The sequence below is a fragment of the Perca fluviatilis genome, chromosome 4 (genome assembly GCF_010015445.1).
Source record: "Perca fluviatilis chromosome 4, GENO_Pfluv_1.0, whole genome shotgun sequence".
NCBI classification, from domain to species: domain Eukaryota; kingdom Metazoa; phylum Chordata; class Actinopteri; order Perciformes; family Percidae; genus Perca; species Perca fluviatilis.
In genome coordinates, this window is record NC_053115.1 from 36,808,996 (window position 1) to 36,831,912 (window position 22,917).

The 22,917-nt window shown below is 41.4% G+C and overlaps 1 protein-coding gene across 2 annotated transcripts in view; it reads right to left on the bottom strand.

Moving 5' to 3' along the window:
• ptprga (protein tyrosine phosphatase receptor type Ga) overlaps window positions 1-22,917 on the bottom strand; it is a 538,553-nt gene that overhangs the window by 59,588 nt on the left and 456,048 nt on the right. Inside the window, exons 10-12 of one of the 2 annotated variants that reach the window (XM_039797848.1) lie at window positions 20,062-20,170; window positions 19,458-19,507; window positions 16,677-17,412 (exon numbers count right to left, since the gene is read on the bottom strand). In XM_039797848.1, coding sequence (XP_039653782.1) covers window positions 16,677-17,412; window positions 19,458-19,507; window positions 20,062-20,170 — 895 coding nt within the window. Of the gene's footprint in view, window positions 1-16,676; window positions 17,425-19,457; window positions 19,508-20,061; window positions 20,171-22,917 lie in introns of both variants that reach the window. The other variant, XM_039797847.1, reaches the window with a different exon arrangement.

Below are 22,917 nucleotides of genomic sequence, written 5' to 3' on the forward strand. Positions count from 1 at the left end.
AGTAAAGTGTTACCTTGACTGACTTAATCTTTATTCTCAAGTGTTAATGAAATAGACTATGAGATTAAATTTGACCACTGAGGCATCATTTGCAAAGTGCCACATACACTACATTGCCAGAATCAGCTGATGCATTTCACTTTTCACATCCCTCTCTATCTTAATATAAAAAAGTTGCATAACCATTGATGTCACACCGGGAGATAGCAGTGAGAGAATGTAAGTGTGATCAAAAGCACCCCTCTTCCACATCTTCCTGTTAAGTTCCACAGAAACATGATATGATATGATGTTACATGTATCTTACTCTGGAAACATTACTGTGAATAAAAGCGTTTGTTACTCTCGTCAAATCAGTGGTAGGCCCATTATTACTTACTTATTTACACAAAAGGACCCATGGCCTTACCACCTTGAGGTGCAGAAAATCTGTAAGGATATACACAATTTCAATTCATCCAACACTTATGAATATATGAATGTTATAAGTGTAACCAACATTTAAAAGGTCCTTCAGGCGGACCTTTGGAGCTATAGATATCATAACTTTGGATGAATGATTTTATTTTTGACGATTTCTTTTGAAATTGCATCAGGACTTTCCAAATGCTCTAATTTGGACCTTATCCGGTTAGTTTATTCTTATGTGCATGTAAGATGATACTTGGGATTAATTTAAACCAGTGGTTCCCAAACTTTTTCTTCCGGGCCCCCCATTTGATACAAATATTTTCAAGCCCCACTTCTCCCGCAATTTGACTGGGATTGGCAGTTGGTCTCCATAGATTAAATTTTAGTCACCACACTTATTTCTTGTCTGTTGTTTTGGTAGTTGTGCTGTTTGGTGTGGCTTCATCGTTTCTTATCGCTTACCTGGCAGTCCTTTCAAACCTGTCCATGATTTGCTAGCAGCAGCAGAACCATGCTTTTTATTTATACTAGTTTATACCATGGTCTGGGTGAATACTGATTCTGATTGGCTGCAGGGTGTCCATTAAAAGTGATGTAGGGCACCTACTAAAGGAGTTCCGGTGAAACTGTCTGTTTACCGTTCTAAATGAATGCTACATTAAATCAAAAAAGGAAATGTGAATGTATTATTTCCAACTCGGCCCCCTGAACACCACAGGATGGCTAAAACACACAGGCTGCAAGAAGAAGTTAGTAATGACGGCTCTGACTGACTTTCTTCAGCGAATAATGTTATCTCACATCCCGCTTTCACTGTTCAGGTCGCTTGCTTCCGGCGGTGCTGCAGCCCATAGTAACGTTACACATAACCGCGGCTCAAATTCTTCGTAAAGTCGCTATATTCTTTGGGGACAATGACATGGCTGGATAGCTAGACTTGTCTTGTACTATCAAATAATTTTTACTGATTGCCAACTGTACCCAATGTTTTGACTTGGATCTTGCTAGCATAGCGGTAGCTTTCTGGCTCAGAGCTAAACTGAAGGGTTTTATCAGCTGAGCGGACTATATAAATAATCTATGTGCTCACTAAAGCCTGGAATGACATTCCACAGCACATTAGAACTTTAACATCAATAAGACTTTTTAAATTAACATTTCTGTTTAAAAAATAAAAAATGAAAAATGAAATGAAATCTTTGTTTGCTAAGGGAGGCAAGTCGTATCTAAGGTCCTTCCTAATTCCTGGTGGAGGAACAACGCTTGCATTGCATAAGAACCTGATGGAGGGGGAATGATTGTTCCAGGTATTAGTCAAACTGTCAGGCATAACCAGGGAAACTGGAGTTATTGGTTTTGGATAAACTTTAGATTTCGAGTAGTAAAACTAATTAAAATATGAACTAATGTTTTAAAATATGTTATTTGGCAAGTGACTATAGTTAGCAGAAGCATTGCCAGGCATTAATGGACACGATGGCTCACGCTTCGCCTGCCGGTCCATTAATACCTGACAATGGACACCCGGCTGGCAGCTAACCTACACAATGTCCGCTTGTTTGCCTGACAAGTGATCAAATTAGTAATGGAAAGAGAAAATGTCATGATTCTGCAGTGATGCAAATTCATCGAAGTGCTCTACAAATGATCGAGGCTTGCTGTTTAAATGAGCCTTTACACTCACCAGTGTGGATGGAGAAAAAGCCCAGTGCTCGTCCCCTGAGCTGGGTCTGAGCGTCGCTGCTGGGTCCTGGTGGGGCAGGGAACTCTGCCGCTTCATTGGCTGCCTCTGTGGCGGCAGTGGAGTCAAATGGATTAATGGTATACACCTCCAGTTGGCCTTTTTTACCAGGTGGCGGTTGGTTGGATCTGGTTCTTCTCCTTTTGCGTAGCCCGTGTCTGGCTGGGCTGCTCATTCACCGCGCTGTTGTCCTTCCTCCGCCTCTACACCTCCTGATCCCTTTCCTCCTTCTCCTCTTTTCTCCTCTCCTCTTCTTCGTCCTTATCCGCCTTCTCTCCTCCGCCCCCCCTGGCCTTGCTGCTCCTCGGTTCTCACCCCCAGCTTCGCTGTTATCTGTGGCTGCGACGCTGGGCGCCTTTGCGGGACCGGGCCGGTGCTCTGACGCGGGGATGGGGTTTGGTCGCCTGCCTCGCCAAACAGAAGCTAGGAGGAGGAGGAGATAACACCGCGCTGGAAGCCCAGGCCGCCAGCAAGGTACTGGTTACTACGGACGCAACAGTCCGCTCCACCCGCCGCTGGAGGATCGGTCGATTCCTGCTTCGCATAGGAGATCGAAGGGATGCCTGAGGAGGTCCAGGTAGACGAGACGGAGGAGATGGGAGTCAAGCGGGCCGAGAGGCTTGGAGACAACCCGGGCTGAGAAAGAAACTATTTACTGGTTAGAATTTGTTTATACCCTTAAACTTTGATATTATTGACTAAAGAGTTTAATCCTCAAGGGCAGGTCTTCTGCCAAGGACCCCTTAACTGAAAGAGCGTACGTGTACAGGGACCCCCTTACTACATATATATTGTATAAAAATAAAGTTATATATGTACAAGAAACTGGGCCTACAATAACGTGTAGGATGGCTCTAAAGCCTTTATACATACCCTTTTTGGCATATAATACTAAGCATACAGATTTTTTAAATCGTTTTTTAATGTTGAACATACATGTGGGCACAGTAAATCCTTAAGCTGAACTGTATCTGTGGATGGCTTACCTTTAGTGAACCCCGACTCTGAGGGACTCTAGGGGTCCTGCACTCGTGTTGAAGACCCCAGCCTTAAAGAGTATTTCAGTTTTGGTGGGTCTGAGTCAGGATCCCCCATAACACAAAAAGGGCGAACAAACACAACCAAATTCTGTTACACACAACTGTATCCTTTTAGTGCCTTACAACTTTCATTTTAGGTACATTTGTGTAGCATTTTGCCAAAATAAAGGTAGATTAAAGGGACAGTTCACCCCTAAAATCAAAACCACATATTTTTTCTCTTACCTGTATAGTCCTATTTATCAGTCTGAAAAATTTTGGTGTGAGTTGGCCAGTGTTGAGATATTGCAGAGATGTCTGCCTCCTCTCCAATATCAATGGAACAAGATGGCACTTGACCTGCGTATGCCCAAGGCGTAAACATACATTAATGAAAACTCAACAGCTAATGTCTCTTCCATCATGACCCTGTTACTCAAGATAATGCACAGACCTGGTTGTCAGCAGCTTCTCCATGTAGGAATCCATTTCCTCTTATTTACCAACCCGGCCAATCGTATCACCGCCAAAGAAGGAAGTGCAGGACTATGACGAGAGGCAGATATAAAATGAATGGCGCTCTCCTCGGCGAGCGAAGCGTTAGCTAGCTCAGGTGAACTAGCAGCATCGGGTAAGTATAAACTAGCTCACATTGCCGCAGACCTTCCTCCACAGCCTCAGAGGAGGGATCTTGTCCACACAGCATTCCTGGATGGGAGAAAAGGCGTTCTTGGTTTATTAAAATTTCTTTAAACCAATCACAATCGCCTTTGCAAGCTCGGACGAGAAACGGTGCCTCTGCAAAATAGCCTCGAAGAACTTGTTTTGGTAGAACATGTGTACTCAAAGTTGTTCGGCAACAGAAAAAATATAGAGCTAGGATACTCAATCTGAGGAGAGAACCATAGTCCTCAGAAATCCAAGAGTTTAACGCCAACACAAAGAAAGGAAGGTTTTCTTTAAAAAGAAAATAGTTCCATCATGAAACTGTTCACAACCATGCCTGTGGCTTAGTTGAGTAACAGTGTCATGATTTCTGGAAAAGATACAGACATTGCTGTAGAGTTTTTCAAATGTATTTTCAGACACCTTTTATGGTCAACACCTCCAACACTGGGCCACTCACAACCAAAACTATCTACATTATAAATAGCACTATATGTAAGACTAAAATATGTATTTTGGATTTGGGCTGAATTGTCCTTCTACATTACGAAAACTAAGCAAAATAAAGAACGTAGAATGTACTTCAAGTTGCGTAGTACATTTATATTTTTTAAAATAGGCTCAATTCGATTTTGATGGTTGGATGTTTGTCCCTAGTGTCAGGAAGTACAAAGGATTTTTTGTATTTTATTGTATAATTCTCTACAAAACAAAGCGCCATTACATTATACTGTTATGATCAAGAATGAATATCCCTTTATCCTGTTACATGTGAACTGCATTTCTTAATCCTGACTTTAATTCCTTTTGAGACATTCCTGTCCAAAGATGGAAGAATAATGCTAACACAGACACTGCTCTGCTGGAAAAAGAGGTGACAAGACAATAGTAGGGAGTCACCTCGCTTCCCCCTTACCATTCCAGTTTTCACCCATCCTCACCCTCAAGATCCTGGTGGTGTTCGCAAACACAGGAGAGAAGAAGAAAAAAAATCGCACAACTCCCAGTTAAACACCAGCTGACAACAAGGGAACACTCTCACTTGAAGGGTGTTTATAAGATATCCATGAGTGCATTGTAAAGCGCATTAATCACAAGCGGACAGAGTGTAAAATGCAAGGCGGCACTTAATGGTTGCCGCCAACTGAATGTAGCTCAGAAATGAATCCATCTCACCGATTTCAGCTTGCTTAGTGATAGTTTATGCATTTCCTTTCCTCTGGTATGTTTCCTTTAGCCTCTGCAGCTGTTGATAATGAGCTCACATAAATAAACGGAATATGAAAGATTTCATTATATCATGATGAAAGGAATCCTAACTGTCCTAAAATGTGTTTGCAATAAGTGGAAAATAGTAGCAAGGGATGAAGAGATAGGGCGATAGACAAGTTATGATGACATTAAAGATAATTCAATGAGCATTTGAATAGCTAGTGTGTGTGTGTGTGTGTGTGTGTGTTGTGTGTGTGTGTGTGTGTTTATTACCTTGAAGAGCAGCTTTGGTTGAAGTCAGGATAATCATATCTAGCAGATGGCTGGACTCTAAACAGGTACAGCACATCAGGTGAGACGGGTGGAGATGATGGCCTCCTGACAACACACACACACAACATAGAACACACAAACAAAACAATAAGGTCCTCCAAGTTGTATCACAAAAGTCGTGGTTGATTCAACAACAGGGCAGGGGTTCCATATCAAGAGGTGCGGTTGTATAGATTATAGATGTGGTTAAGTTATTCTTAAGGAGTTTTGGGATCTGGAAACAAACCCTTAATTACAAACCTTAAAACCAATATCAATATTTAAGAAGAGTCATAATGAAATGCATGGTATAAGTAACTTTAAGTGAGAGCACAACTGAACTAGATTTTTAACCCCTACTACAAAATGGACGGGTCTTCATTTGAACATTTTTATTTTTAAACAAAGTTTTATTAATATTACCCCAACTTTCTATACGGGTCAACAATTACCAGCATTTTCTGCAGCTCAGTTTAGGGGTATATTTTATCCTTATGCCTGTTTGCTAGTTGGACTTATTGGCCTGGAGGAACACTCAGAGGACGGAGAATGGTTTGGGATCCATGTATCCATCAACTTTAAAATTCTCCAACATGGGTCCTTCTATTTCCCTGCTTCCATTGATCATCAAAATATGTGTGCGCAATAAACACAACTTAAACCGTTGTGAATTGGAAAGTAAAAAATAACAACTGCAGAGTACAGAACAAACAGAAAACATACTCATGTAGCTTAAACTTAGACCGAAACTACAGACTGGGATTATTCCAGCCTGGTGATGCTGTCTGGTGTTCTCCTAATGAAGCTCATTAGAGCAGCTCACAGTCGTAACCGGGAGACCATCTCGTCCCCATACAATACATTAGCTTCCTCCCACAGCTTTTAATACAGCGTCACTTACATTATTACTGGGTAGGCTATCCCAACAAAAGACAATGCCTGTCTATCCGTGGTTCATCCTAAAGTCATCCTAGCAGTGTAAAAGTTCTTTCCCCACATGGTTTCTGAATTCCTCATCATTATCTCCTGTCAAATAATGCTATTAACGCATAATAGGGATAAAATGCCTGCTTCTAGTTCTCTTCAGCAGATGGAGCTGCTGGCCTCAGGTTAAACCACATGCACCAATGTGGCTCTTCAGTGGTGGTTGTATATGTGGGAAGATGTGCTAAATCCACTAACCCCTGCTGAGCTCCAAAGGGATCCTTTGAGCTAAGATCTTTTCATATAAATGTGGTGGTATTTCCAGCTTAAAACTCAAGGCGTAAGCTTACAGTGGTACCTCTTCAGGTCTCATTCAGGTCAGTAACCATAACCCTCATAACCCGTCTCAGGCAGAGGAGAGTACTAACTCTGGGACTCTACAGATTCCAGCGAATCTAAGTAGCTGTATGATAAGGGAACGCTTTGTTTTAGACTGGTTCTCTGGAGGTCGGTGGAACGACACACTTTTGCATACTTCCCAGAGAGAGATATAGACTCGACTAGATCAGTTGCCAAATGTATTTATGACTCCTGCATCTGTTGACATTAAAGGTTCAACAAAATCATCCCATTGCTGTGATCCTTCCTCCATGGTACCGCAGAGGAGGGTCTGGCTAACTACACAGCATTCTGGCATTGAGAAAACGCGGTTCTGGTTTATTGGCATTTATTTAAACCAATCACAAAAATAGCCGGGGAAGAAATCCTGTTGCGGAACGGCACGCTCAAAGTTGTTTTAGTCGCAAGGCAAATGAAACTCAGATTGACAGAGGTCCAGCTTAGCTGTCTGGATTCTACCCTGCAGAGATCTTTGAGGAGCAGCAACGAGTCATCATGCAGCAATCCAATCGAGTTTAGAATGCTGACGCAAAAAGAAAGGGAAACGGGTAACGGACATCCGGCCTAAAGAAGTTGACATCTGGCGGAAATTTCCCAGCGATAAGCAACCTTCCGGTAGTTAAAGTCGTGGATATAGACTAAGCTGCTAAAGGTAAAGCCCGCATGAGTTGGAAATACCATAGGAAGACCAGAACTTCAGAGAGAGTTGGGATACGACATGTGATACACATCACCGTGGTTAAACTTGTACCGCCTGGGTTTCCAATTTCTCCTAAATTGAGATTCCCATTAAATGCTTCATGTAATTCATCAAGGTCTCCAAAACCTTCGCCACGATGTGAATATCAATTCAGGTTGCTCCTGAGTTTCCTTTAACATTCAAACTTCGAGAATGATTGTCCGCGCTCAAAAGCAGAAGTCCTTATGTGTTCATCATCCAGCAATAAATACGCAACTGGAACGCTACCTGATTCGATTTATATCCTAATAAAATACAACACGGCACAAAACACTGACCTAACAAGACTATCTTAGATGTTAGGAAGACCTGGCTAGCACCCTTGATAAATAAAACTTTCTTAAACACTGCAGGCTGGAAACGTCAAGTGAAAATGCCTTCAACAAATCTAAAACTGGCTAGAAGACATTTTATAAAATGTCAGACTGTTCCTTTACTGAAGAAGATGGGACTTTGTTTGTTCTGTTCTTAAGCTGACATTTAAAGTGTACCCTCTAGTAAAGCCCTATGTAATTTTGCATGTTTAAAAAGCCTGCAGTTGCCAGAAATCTTGCCACGCTGGTGACTTCAACCTGCTTGTGACTGTCTAACATTAACATACATTTTTACACAGTTTGTGAGACACACACAAGCACACATCACACATTGTTGAAGATTTGGTTTCTGTTGTGTGCTAACATTCAACTTCGAAAAGTGACAGCAAAAGAAACATCTAAGTTAAAGGTCAGTATCATGCTGGGATTTTCAGGTTCATGCTTGAGTTTAAGTTTCTCTCAAACATGTTCGTAACGTATTAAAAACAACATTATTTTTTTCTCATACTGTCTGTATTTAGCCTCTATCCAGAAACACTAAATTTGCTTTTCCGATCTCTTTAAGCCACCCTACTGAAAAGCCCAGTCTGCTCTGATTGGTCAGCATTTCCGGGTCTTCAGCATCAATATTATATACTTTATTAAGACTTAATATTAAGACTTTTACTCAAGTAATATTCTAAAAGGTGACTTTAACTTCTACCAAAGTTATTTTCTGGTAAGATAAGTGTATTTTATACTTAAGTATTGCCTTCAAGTACGTTATACAAGACTATAGCTAAGCTAGGCTAAACACGTCCTGGACCGACTGTATCTCTGCACGGGACACAGAGATAAAATAGATCAATATCTCACGCTGGGTAAGACAGCAAAAAGTGGCATATTTCCTAAACACATGGGGGATGTTCATTTACCTACATCTACCTGAAAAACTGAAAGCGCTGCAGCAAAAACAAACCATCATATAAATAATGAAAATGAATACAAGTCCCAGCTGCTGTCCTGCCTGGCCTGAGCCCTGCACACTCTCTGACGAGGTGCAGCCATAACTGCATCGAAACATCACACACCTCCGGACAATTTGAGTCATTTGTAGGAATCCAACTTGCTTTTCCGGGTCCCTTTAATCTCCACCCCAAACCATCACCGACACCTACCCACTTCAGCGGCTGCAGCCGTGACGTTTCTGGAACTGACGCCGGCCCCCATGGCCTTCACTCTGCAGCTTTGCCTCGAGCCGAAGACACTACATCAGGCTGGGCCCCTGCACTGCACCACAGCTGGCTCGCGTCGCCACTAACTCTGCATCATCTCCTTCCTTACATCCACACGCACAGACATGCACAGTGCAAACAGAGGGAGCCATGCTGCCTCTTGTCCCCTTCTCTTTTCCTTCTGCTTTTCTCTTACGATTACAGCGCTCTGCCAAAAATAAATAAATAAATAAATAAGCCCTTGCCGGTAGCACGCAAACACAAACACACACACACACACACACACACACACACACACACACACACACACACACACACACACACACACACACACACACAGCACTAATGTGCAGTGAGATATATACTGTTCAGACACTAACACAACACACACACATGTAACTCTAAATGAAGCAGAGTTTATTTTTTTTTTTTTAAATCCCCTGCAGCTGAGTCTAGCCTGCAAGCCTCATCTCCTCTCGCCATGTGTGTAAAGTAGTAGGCAGATCGGAGCGGGGGAAGAGAGAGAAAGGGAGGGAGAGAAAATGGAGAGAAAAGAGGGAGAAAGAAAAACAAAAGTAGAAAACGTTTTATCGGCAAAGAAAGTGGGAGGACTGGAGAAGAGAGAAACAAGGACAGATAGAGCAAGTTAGGAGGACATTTTAAGGATAAAACAGAAGAGAACGTTTCGCTTTCCTTTGCAGATTTTCCAATTGAACGAGAGCTTAACATCCCAGATCCACAGGCTGCTGAATCAGGGTTCCTACTGTGCGTGTCTTCTGTCTTAACTTTCCACTATCCAGTGGTGGAAGAAGTATTCAGATCCTTTACTTCAGTAAAAGTACTAATACCACCCTGTGAAAATACTCTATTACAAGTAAAAATCCTGCATTTAAAATTATACTTAAGTAAAAGTATGTAATTATCATCAGGAAATGTACTTAAAGTATTAAAAGTAAAAGTACTCGATGCAGAAAAACCACTGACAGGCTCAAATTAATATTCTAAGTGTCTAACAACATTATGGAAAGGATCCCTTCAGAGATAGACCTTTAAAATCTCTTTGAGACCTTTCTGTTTAACCAGACCAACTCTAGCGTTAAACCCACCAGACTCCATTTAAAAAAGCAATACTTTTAGCATGTATAGAGGCAACATATTGTCACATGTAAATCGGGAAAATATGGTTGGAAAAGTGGAAAGACGACCCATAATGGCTTTCCATAGTTTTATTTTGTTTCTGTCGACTTTGAATGAAGTGTATTTTACGATGCTAAAATTACTGTTTATTTACATGGAGTCTGGTGGGTTTAGCGAACGCAATGTCGTGGATTTTTTTATGTTTAAAAAAAAGGATCTTACTTTAATAGAAAGGTCGACCTCCTTCAAAATCCTTTCCATAATGTTGTCAGACACTTACAATATTAATCTGAGCCTGTCAGTGGCAAAACAAGCACTCTTGTGAAGGTAAACAAGCTGCACAATTGCCCTATTAACTTACATTGTAGCTTGTTTCTGCCGACTGCAGCGATATAGCTCAATACTGGACCAATGTCAAAGATTGTTGTTCCAAACTCCAGGTTGAAAAAAAACGGTAGTTACCCTTTAACAGTGCTGACTCCTATTAAACTACAGCTCAGTGTTTTGGAGTAGAGGTAAATTAAGTGTTTTAAATTAAGGTTAATTTTTTAAACAAAATGAACATGATGTGGCCTATAGAGGATAAAAATAAACTACAATATGTTGAGAAACAAAGACATCTTTTTTTGGATCAATGCTTCTTACTCACACAGAAGAGACAGCCAACACGGAGCCAGACATGTTTGTTAGAGATTAGTTCATGTTTCCCTGCCTTGAAAACTGGGATTTGTAGTTGAAAGCATGCACTCAGCATAAAAGAAACACCTCCCATAACAGCGGTTCTTAGCAGAATGTATACAGTCACCCCTTTTATAAAGTTGTGCAACAAATTTTAAGCTTTTGCCCATGAGTCCCTCAAGCTCTAACAGAATCAAATTAGCTAAATGTGCTTTGACAAAGAGATTGAGAAAGCCATTTCCGGGGGAATATCAGAAGATTGCTTTTGTTCATAATAATGTCTGGTCTTGCGCTCAGACTGTTTCAAAGCACTTGAAATTGAATCGATGTCCCATGGTGGTTGCTTGGCTAATGCAGTGCCATGCTGAAAGTCTTGGCTGGGGGGGAGGAAAAGCATTAGGTCTGCTCTCAGCTCCTGCTTCTAACACTTTTCTTTGCTCTACATCACTTCAATTCATGCACTCTATATCACTACAATCCATCACCACTTACTACAGTAATGCCTTTAGTTTGGATATACAGTCATTGATGCAAGAGCCCATCCCCCTCTTACCCACATTCAACTCTCTACTATCCAACTCTGTTGTGTTCCTGCTTTTTTTTGGTTTTTTTACAACAACCAATCAAAAAAAGAAACTGTAAGCTGTTTACCTTGATTTGATTAAGTTGTCCATTATGATAATTTCTCTTAAAGGAATACGCCACCGTTTGTTGAAATAGGGCTTATCACGGTCTACCCTGGCTTTAGATAGGTGGGCCAACGCATTTTTTTGTCTCAGTGCAAGTAATTAGTTTTTTTTTTTTTTGTCTCTTCTTGGCTCACTTTTACACACAACATGCTAACCGGCAACACAGGATTCCATTCACTACGCTAAGCTAACTAGCGGCGGCGCTGCCGGTGTTGCACCGGACTAAAACAATGCATGCACAAAAAATGCGTTGGCCCACCTATCTACAGCTAGGGGAGACCGTGATGAGCCCTATTTCAACAAACGGTGGCGTATCCCTTTAAAGCTTTAGTGCGTAACTTTTTGATATTAATGAACGTCTGTTATCTTCAATCCATTGCCAAATGAGTTGCTATAAAGCTAATTAAGACTATCAGCTCCACACAACTCTCTCTGTATTTCTCAGTATGGCTGTGTTCAGAAGATTGGATTGTGGTGTTGCGCGGTCACGGAAGGCTTGTATCATGCCGCGATAGTTTTGTTGTCATTACTCAGAATTCCTCATCGGGGAGACAGAAACTACGCACCATAGCTTCAACACTGAGCCAGGGGGTGGAAGCAGGGGCAGAGCCAGATGTTGTAAACGTTAGGGGCTGCACCCAGACCGAGGGGGAGGGGGGGGCATGCTCCATTTACGGCAGTTTAAGCCCTACTATTTTTTTTATAGTATATAGAATAGAAAGCCTAAAAATGGGAACATAATTTTTGGAAAAACACGATAGTTGCCGAGAAAAAAGAACCATCTCGTGGAGCCAACACCGTGTTTTGTACCAACTGGTAATTGATCTCCAACTGTCGTCATCATTCTGAAACCGGAACGCATCAAATGTTGAGGATGCATCACGATGCATCATGATGGGTAACGATGCGCCACGATGTGCCACAATAGTCACGATGGGTCACGATGAGCCACGATGTGCCACAATAGTCACGATGGGTCACGATGAGCCACGATGTGCCACAATAGTCACGATGGGTCACGATGAGCCACGATGTGCCACAATAGTCACGATGGGTCACAATGAGCCACGATGTGCCACAATAGTCACGATGGGTCACGATGAGCCACGATGTGCCAGAATAGTCACGATGGGAGCCACGATGTGCCACAATAATCACGATGGGTCACGATGAGCCACGATGTGCCACAATAGTCACGATGAGCCATGATGCGTCACGATGCGTCATGATGCGTCACGATGCGTCATGATGCGTCACGATGCGTCACGATGCGTCACCTCTTCAATATTAATATATATTGCTACACATGGTTTTCATTAACAAATTCAAGCAGTCAGATATGACAAAAAATGACACGCCCTGAATATAGCAGAGTCTGAACACAGCAGACAAAAGGCAAAAACAAAAAAAACAGCTACCGTAAAATCAACAAGCATCATCAGTAGGTAATAATCGATTATGGTCTGTCACTGCATCGATGCAGAATCGTCCAAGTCCGCATCGCGATGCATCGATGCAATGTTTCATCATCTAATTTATTTTGCAGCTTAAAGGTATTATTTAATTCTACAGTAGTGTTGTATATCATTTCTTTTTTCTTTCTTTAATAGTAAAAGTACTTTTACTTTTATCTGCGTAAAATTTCTTTAGAGTAGTAACTGGAGAAAGAATATATTATTTAGTAAAGATGTTGGTCCTTTGGCTTCAATATTAAATGTTGACTTAAGGTAACAGTACCGACATAACCATGACATGACACTGTCATAACTATGACATGACACTGTCATGAATGTGTCATAAACCTTATAAACAAGTCATAAACGTTTATGACTTCTGCCATTAAGTGTCATTCGGTTTTTGTCATGACAAGTTGACATTGTTGGGCTTGTCTTGATTATGACAACTTGACATTAATCAAAGTGATATTACCAGAAGTTGTCTTGGTCATGACAACTTGACATTAAATTTGTCTTGATTAAGACACTTCGACATTAATCAAAGTATCATTACCAGAAGTTGTCTTGGTCATGACAACTTGACATTAAATTAGTTTGGGATGTCTTTGTAATGACAACTTGACATTAACCAGGATGACATTACCACAGGATGTCTTTGTCATGACAACTTGACATAAACAGAAATTCACCTCTTTTTGTATTCATGACATTTTGACAAATAAAAATGTTACCACTTTACTTGAAGTCAAAGAATGTTTTCGTTACACTGTCATAATGTTGTCCTGACAGCAAGTCTTATCTATGATATCTTAATGACAAATACAATTGGTACCACTTTACTTGAGGTCAAAATATTTATTAGTTACACTGTCATAATGTTGTCATGACAGCAAGTCTTATCCATGATATCTTAATGACAAATACAATTGGTACCACTTTACTTGAGGTCAAAATATGTATTAGTTACACTGTCATAATGTTGTCATGACAGCAAGTCCTATCAATGATATCTTAATGACAAATACAATTGGTACGACTACTTGAGGTCAAAATATTTATTAGTTACACTGTCATAACAGTGTCATGAGACCCAGTTTTGTGAAATTTCCTGTCAGACATCTATCTGAAAAAGTGCTAGAATTGGTCTCTAATCTTGCACATCTAATTATAATAATCATTAGGTCAAAATGTCATGAATACAAAAAGAGGTGAATTTCTGTTTATGTCAAGTTGTCATGACAAAGACATCCTCTGGTAATGTCATCCTGGTTAATGTCAAGTTGTCATTACAAAGACATCCCAAACTAATTTAATGTCAACTTGTCATGACCAAGACAACTTCTGGTAATGACACTTTGATTAATGTCGAAGTGTCATAATCAAGACAAATTTAATATCAAGTTGTCATGACCAAGACAACTTCTGGTAATATCACTTTGATTAATGTCAAGTTGTCATAATCAAGACAAGCCCAACAATGTCAACTTGTCATGACAAAAACCGAATGACACTTAATGACAGAAGTCATAAACGTTTATGACTTGTTTATAAGGTTTATGACACATTCATGACAGTGTCATATCATAGTTATGACAGTGTCATGTCATGGTTATGTCGGTACTGTCAAGTAAAGTGTTACCTGACTGACTTAATCTTTATTCTCAGTGTTAATGAAATAGACTATGAGATTAAATTTGGACTCACTGAGGCATCATTTGCAAAGTGCCACATACACTACATTGCCAGAATCAGCTGATGCATTTCATTTCTTTTCACATCCCTCTCTATCTTAATATAAAAAAAGTTGCATAACCATTGATGTCACACCTCCGGGAGATAGCAGTGAGAGAATGTAAGTGTGATCAAAGCAGCCCCTCTTCCACATCTTCCTGTTAAGTTCCACAGAAACATGATATGATATGATGTTACATGTATCTTACTCTGGAAACATTACTGTGTGAATAAAAAGCGTTTGTTACTCTCTGTCAAATCAGTGGTAGGCCCATTATTACTTTACTTATTTACACAAAAGGACCCAATGTGCCTTACCACCTTGAGGTGCAGAAAATCTGTAAGGATATACACAATTTCAATTCATCCAACACTTATGAATATATGAATGTTATAAGTGTAACCACACATTAAAAGGTCCTTCAGGCGGACCTTGGGAGCTATAGATATCATATCTTTGGATGAATGATTTTATTTTTGACGATTTCTTGAAATTGCATCAGGACTTTCCAAATGCTCAATTTGGACCTTATCCGGTTAGTTTATTTTATGTGCATGTAAGATGATACTTGGGATTAATTAAACCAGTGGTTCCCAAACTTTTTCTGCCGGGCCCCCCATTTGATACAAATATTTTCAAGCCCCCCCGCCCCCTTGCAATTTGACTGGGGGATTGGCAGTTGGCTCCATAGATTAAATTTTAGTCACCACTCCTTATTTCTTGTCTTTGTTTTGGTAGTTGTGCTGTTTGGTGTGGCTTCATCGTTTGCTTTACGCTTACCTGGCAGTCCTTTCTCAAACCTGTCCATGATTTGCTAGCAGCGCAGCAGAACCATGCTTTTTTTTATTTATACTAGTTTATACCATGGTCTGGGTGAATACTCGATTCTGATTGGCTGCAGGGTGTCCATTAAAAAGTGATGTAGGACACCTACTAAAGGAGTTCCGGTGAAACTGTCTGTTTACCGTTCTAAATGAATGCGCTACATTAAATCAAAAAGGAAATGTGGATTTATTATTTCCAACTCGTCCTCTGAACACCACAGGATGGCGCTAAAACACACAGGCTGCAAGAAGTAAGTTATACTGGCCTTCTGGACTGACTTTCTTTCACAGCGAATAATGTTATCTCACATCCCGTTCACTGTTCAGGTCGCTGCTTCAGGCTGCGCCGCTGCAGCCGACAGTAACGTTACACATCGCGGCTCAAATTCTTCGCAAAAGTCGCTATATTCTTTTGGGGACAATGACATGGCTGGATAGCTAGCTTGTCTTGTACTATCAAATAATTTTTACTGATTGCCAACTGTACCCAATGTTTTTGACTTTGGATCTTGCTAGCATAGCGTTAGCTTTCTGGCTCGTAGCTAAACTGAAGGGTTTTATCAGCTGAGCGGACTATATAAATATCTATGTGCTCACTAAAGCCTGGAATGACATTCCACAGCACATTAGAACTTTAACATCAATAAGACTTTTTAAATTAACATTTCTGTTTAAAAAATAAAAAATGAAAATGAAATGAAATCTTTGTTTGCTAAGGGAGGCAAGTCGTATCTAAGGTCCTTCCTAATTCCTGGTGGAGTGAACAACGTTTGCATTGCATAAGAACCTGATGGAGGGGAATGATTGTTCCAGGTATTAGTCAAACTGTCAGGCATAACCAGGGAAACTGAGTTATTGTTTGGATAAACTTTAGATTTCGATAGTAAAACTAATTAAAATATGAACTAATGTTTTAAAAATATGTTATTTGGCAAGTGACCATGGTATAAGCGGGTTAATGCCCTTCGAGGTGTCCATTGCCAGGCATTAATGGACTTCGGACGGTTCACGCCTCGCCGTCGTCCATTAATACCTGACAATGGACACCTCGTCGGGCATTAACCCTTACACAATGTCCGTTTGTTTGCCTGACAAGTGATCAAATTAGTACGAGAAAGAGAAAATGTATGATTCTGCAGTGATGCAAATTCATCGAAGTGCTCTACAAATGATCGAGGCTTGCTGTTTAAATGAGCCTTTACACTCACCAGTGTGGATGGAGAAAGGCCAGTGCTTCTTGTCCCCCCCTGAGCTGGGTCTGAGCGTCGCTGCTGGGTCCTGGGGGGCAGGGAACTCTGCCGTTTCATTGGCTGCCTCTGTGGCGGCAGTGGAGTCAAATGGATTATGGGTATACACCTCCAGTTGGCCTTTTTTACCAGGTGGCGTGCTGGTTGGATCTGGTTCTTTCTCCTTTGCGGTAGCGTCCGGTGTCTGGCTGGGCGGCTCATTCACCGCTGCGCTGTTGTCCTTCCTCCCGGCCTCGCCCACACCTCCTGATCCCTTTCTCTCCTTCTTCTCCTCTTTCTCCTCCTCTTCCTCCTCTTCGTCCTTATCCTCGTCTTCCTTCTCTCCGTCCTCTCCTTGGCCCTTGCTCTCTCCGTCCTCACCCCCAGCTTCGCTGTTATCTGTGGCTGCGACCGCCGCGGCGCCTTTGGCGGGACCGGGGGCGTCTGTGCTCTGACGCGTGGGGATGGGGTTTTGGGTCGGCGCTCTGCTCGGCCAAACAGAGCTAGGGAAGGAGGAGATAACACCGCCGCTGAAGCCCAGGCCGGCCAGCAAGGTACTGGTTACTACGGACGCCACCGTCGCCTGACTGCCGCTGGAGGACGGGTCGATTCCTGTCGCCATAGAGACGAAGGAGAAGGGGATGCCTGAGGAGGTCCAGGTAGATGAGCCGGAGGAGATGGGAGCCATGTCGGCCGAGGAGGCTGGAGACACCGTCGGCTGAGAAAGAAACTATTTACTGGTTAGAATTTGTTTATACTCCTAAACTTTGATATTATTGACTAAAGAGTTTAATCCCTCAAGGCAGGGGTCTTCAAGCCAAGGACCCCTTAACTGAAAGAGCGACGAAGCAGGGACCCCCTACTACATATATTGTATAAAATAAAGTTATATATGTACAAGAAACTGGGCCTACAATAACGTGTAGGATGGCCTAAAGCCTTTATACATACCCTTTTTTGGCATATAATACTAAGCATGATTTTTTAAATCGTTTTTTAATGTTGAACATACATGTGGCACAGTAAATCCTTAAGCTGAACTGTATCTGTGGATGGCTACCTTAGTGAACCCCGACTCTGAGGACCCCCTAGGGGTCCTGGACCCCCTGTTGAAGACCCCAGCCTTAAAGGTATTTCAGTTTTGGGTCTGAGTCAGGATCCCCCCATAACACAAAAAGGGCATGCAAAAGGAAACAATTAAATTCTGTTACACACAATTCTGTTTATTTTCTCTGACTGCTCGAACATTAGTGTTCCTTTAGTGTTATCATTTCATTTTAGGCATATTTGTGTAGCATTTTGCCAAAATAAAGGTAGATTAAAGGGACAGTTCACCCCAAAATCAAAACCACATATTTTTTCTCTTACCTGTAGTCCTATTTATCAGTCTGGAAAATTTTGGTGTGAGTTGGCCAGTGTTGGAGATATTGGCCGTAGAGATGTCTGCCTCCTCTCCAATACAATGGAACAAGATGGCACTTGACTTGCGGTGCTCAAAGTGCCATAAACATACATTTGAAAAACTCAACAGCAATGTCTCTTTCCATCATGACCCGGTTACTCAAGATAATGCACAGACCTGGTTGTCAGCAGTTTCATGTAGGAACTATTTCCTTTTTTTTACCAAACCTGCCAATCGTATCACCGCGCAGAAGGAAGCGTGCTCATGGACGAGAGGCGAGATATAAAAATGAATGGCGCCCTCCTCGGCTGAGCTGTAGCGTTAGCTAGCTCAGGTGAACTAGCAGCATCGGTAAGCTATAAACTAGTCTCACATTGCCAGACCTTCCTCCACAGCGCTTCAGAGGAGGATCTGGCTAGTCCACACAGCATTCCTGGATGGGAGAAAAGCGTGCTCTGGTTTATATTTCTTTAAACCAATCACAATCGTCTTGGGCGGTGCTAAGCGCCGGACGGAGAAACGGTGCCTCTGCAAAATAGCCTCGGGAAGGAACTTGTTTTGGTAGAACATGTGTACGTTCAAAAGTTGTTTTAGTCGTGCAACAGAAAACTCAGATTGGACAGATAGTCTAGCTAGCTGTCTGGATTTACCCTGCAGAGATCTGAGGAGCAGTTAACCATAGTCCTCAGAAATCCAAGAGTTTCGAACGCCAACACAAAGAAAAAGGAAGGTTTTTCTTTAAAAAAGAAAATAGTTCCATCATGAAACTGCTCACAACCATGCCTGTGGCTTATGTTGAGTAACAGTGTCATGATTTCTGGAAAAGATACATTGCTGTAGAGTTTTTCAAATGTATTTTCAGACACCTTTATGGTCAATAACTCCAACACTGGGCCACTCACACCAAAACTATCTACATTGATAAATAGCACTATATGTAAGACTAAAATATGTATTTTGGATTTTGGGCTGAATTGTCCCTTTAAGACATGAAACTAAGCAAAATAAAGAACGCAGAATGTACTTCAAGTTGCGTGTGCACATTTATATTTTTAAAATAGGCTCAATTTGATTTGATGGTTGGATGTTTGTCCCGTAAGTGTCAGGAAGTACAAAGGGATTTTTTGTATTTTATTGTATAATTTCTACAAAACAAAGCGCTATTACATTATACTGTTATGATCAAGAATGAATATCCCTTTATCCTGTTACATGTGAACCGCTGCGTTTCTAATCCTGACTTTAATTCCCTTTGAGACATTCCTGTCCACACAGGGAAGAATAATGCTAACACAGACACTGCTCTCTGCTGGATAAAAAGTGACAAGACAATAGTAGGGAGTCACCTCTGCTTCCCTTACCATTCCAGTTTTCACGATCCTCGTCCCCTCAAAGATCCTGGTGGTGTTCGCTAAAACACAGGAGAGAAGAAGAAAAAAAAACGACAATCCCCAGTTAAACACCGGCGAGACAACAAGGGAACACTTCACTTGAAGGGGTGTTTATAAGACATCCATGAGTGCATTGCAAGCGCATTAATCACAACGTGACAGAGTGTAAATGCAAGGCGCTGAATACTTAATGGCTCCGCCGATAAACTGAATGTAGCTCGATGAAATGAATCCATCTCACCGCATTTCAGCTTGCTTAGTGATAGTTTATGTATTTCCTTTCCTCTGGTATGTTTCCTTTAGCCTGCAGCTGTTGATATGAGCTCACATAAATAAACGGAATATGAAAGATTTCATTATATCATGATGAAAGGAATCCTAACTGTCCGAAAATGTTGTTTGCACAAATGTAGGAAAATATGCAGGCATGTTGAGCCGTGTACATGAAAGAGATGCGTACCGATGCTCATAATGACAGTTATGATGACATTAAAGATAATTCATGAGCATTTGAAGTCTAAGCCGTCTGTGTGTGTGGTGTGTGCGTGTGTGTGTGTGTGTGTTGCTTTGTTACCTCTGAAGAGCATGCTCTGGCTGAAGTCACTGCGCATGTCATTCATGCAGATGGCCTGGACTCGAAACAGGTACAGCACATCAGGGGAGACGGGTGAGATGATGGCCTCCTGGACAACACACACACAACATGCACACAAACAAAATCAATAAGGTCCTCCAAGTTGTATCACACAGTAAGTCGTGTTGATTCAATAACAGGGCAGGGGGTTCCATATCAAGAGGTGCGGTTGCATAGATTATGATGTGGTTAAGTTATTCTTAAGGATGTTTTGGGATCTGGGGAACAAAAACCCCTTAATTACAAACCTCAAAACCAATATCAATATTTAATGAAGAGTCATATGAAATGTGCATGGCATAAGTAACTTTAAGGGAGAGCACAACTGGAACTAGATTTTTAACCCTTACTACAAATGGACGTGGGTTTTTATTTGAACATTTTTATTTTTTAAGGAAAAAGTTTTTATTAATATTACCCCAACTTTCTATACGTGGGTCAACAATTACCTCCATGCATTTTCTGTGGAAATGAATAAGGGTATTTTATCCTTATGTCCCATTTTTAGGCATAGTTGGACTTATTGGTCGCCTGGAGGAACACCAAGAGGACGGAGAAAATAATGGCTTGGGATTCATGTATCCATCAACTTTAAAATTTCTTCCAACATGGGGTCCTATTTCCCTGCTTCCATTGATCATCAAAATATGTGCACAACACAACTTAAACCGTTGTGAATTAAAAGTAAAAAATAACAACTGCAGAGTACAGAACAACAGAAAACACATCTAAGGAGCAAACTTGGGACCGAACCAGACTGGATTATTCCAGCCTGGCATGCTGTCTGGTGTTCTCCTAATGAAGCTCATTAGGAGAACCAGGGTCAACCGGGGAGACCATCTCGTCCCCATACACACATTAGTTCTCCACAGCTTTTAATACAGTCAGGTCACTTCACATTATTACTGTAGCTATCCCAACAAAAGACAATGCGCCTGTCTATCCGTGGTTCATCCTAAATATTTCATCCTAGCAGTGTGTTCTCGTTTCCCCATGGTTTCACCCTCATCATTATCTCCCTGTCAAATACGCACGATAATAGGAGCTAAAAAAATGCCTGCTTCTTAGCTTTCTTCTTCAGCAGATGGAGCTGGCCTCAGGTTAAATCACATGCACCAATGTGGCTCTTCAGTGGTGGTTGTATATGTGGGAAGATGCTAACCACTAACCCCTGTCTCTGTTGAAAGCCCAGAAAGCAAGGAAGTGATCCTTTGAGCTAAGATTCTCTTTTCATATAAATGTGGTGGTATTTCCAGCTTACAAACTCATGCTATGTAAGTTGCGACAGTGGTACCCCAGGTCTCATTCAGGTCAGTGTCCAACATAACCTCATAACCTGTCTCAGGCAGAGGAGTACTTCAACTCTGGGACTCTACAGATTCAGGGAATCTAAGTAGCTGTATGATAAGGGAACGTTTTGTTTTAGGACTGTCTCCTTTTGGAGGTCGGTGGAAACGTACACACTTTTGCATACTTCCCAGAGAGAGATATAGACTCGACTAGATTTAGTTAAGCAAATGTGTTTATGACTCCTGCAATATCTTTGTTGACATTAAAGGTTCAACAAAACTTAGTCTTGCATTGCCAGACCTTCCTCCATGGCGCTGCAGAGGAGGGTCTGGCTAGTCCACACAGCATTCTGGCATTGGGAGAAAACGTGCTCTGGTTTATTGGCATTTATTTAAACCAATCACAAAAAAATAGCCTTGGGAAGAAACTTGTTTTGGTGGAACGTGTACGTTCAAAAGTTGTTTTAGTCGTGCAACAGAAAACTCAGATTGGACAGATAGTCTAGCTAGCTGTCTGGATTTACCCTGCAGAGATCTGAGGAGCAGTTAACCGCAGTCAACATAAATCCACCGGAGTTTAGAATGCCGACGCAAAGAAAGCGGAAGGTAACGGACATCCGGCCTAAAAGAAGGACATCTGGCGGAATTTCCCGCAGCGACAGAGCAATCCCGGTAGTTAAAGTCGTGGATATAGACTAAGCTAAAGGTAAAGCCTCCAGCATGAGTTGAAATACACTTTCAGGAAGACCAGAACTTCAGAGAGTTGGGATGGCGAGACATGATAACACATCGTGGTTAAACTGTACCGCCTGCTTCAATTTCTCCTAAATTGAGATTCCATTAAATGCTTCTGCGTAATTCATCAAGGTCTCCAAAACCTTCATTACGTATGTGAATATCAATTGTGTTGCTCCTGAGTTTTTCCTTAACATTCAAACTCGAGAATGATTGTCCGTGCTCAAAAGCAGTCCTTATGCGTGTTCATCATCCCTTTACCGCCACAAGACTCCCCCCTCATCCCAATTAACAGCGCTATCCTCGTGACTGGCTTAGCATGGGTCACAGCCACATCAGCTCACACTCTCATTTTTTCAGACCCCTCTGTCAAGTTAATAGAAAGAACTCACGCTGCTTTGGATCAGCAGAATGATAAAGTTATCATGTACTGTACATGCACTAATCTTAAAAGCAGAGAGATCAATTCCAGAAGAGGCTTGTTTTAATGGTATATTAGACTCCCACACGTTATTCCTATACTGCTTCATTCTAATTTCATTATATGACTAAAGTCTCGTTTTTTAATCAAGTCTGACAAATTTATCAGCCGGCCATTTCATACGCTTTATATGTTTTATCTCTGCAGATAGTCAGAATCACAATTACAAAGTACAGAGATACAGCAGGCCATTGGAAGATATCACACTCTGTTTAATGGGTTCAAGAGGTAAAATCATTTCTGTCAGCGAAGACATTTAACCATCACTATACCCAGTACGTCGTCCACACC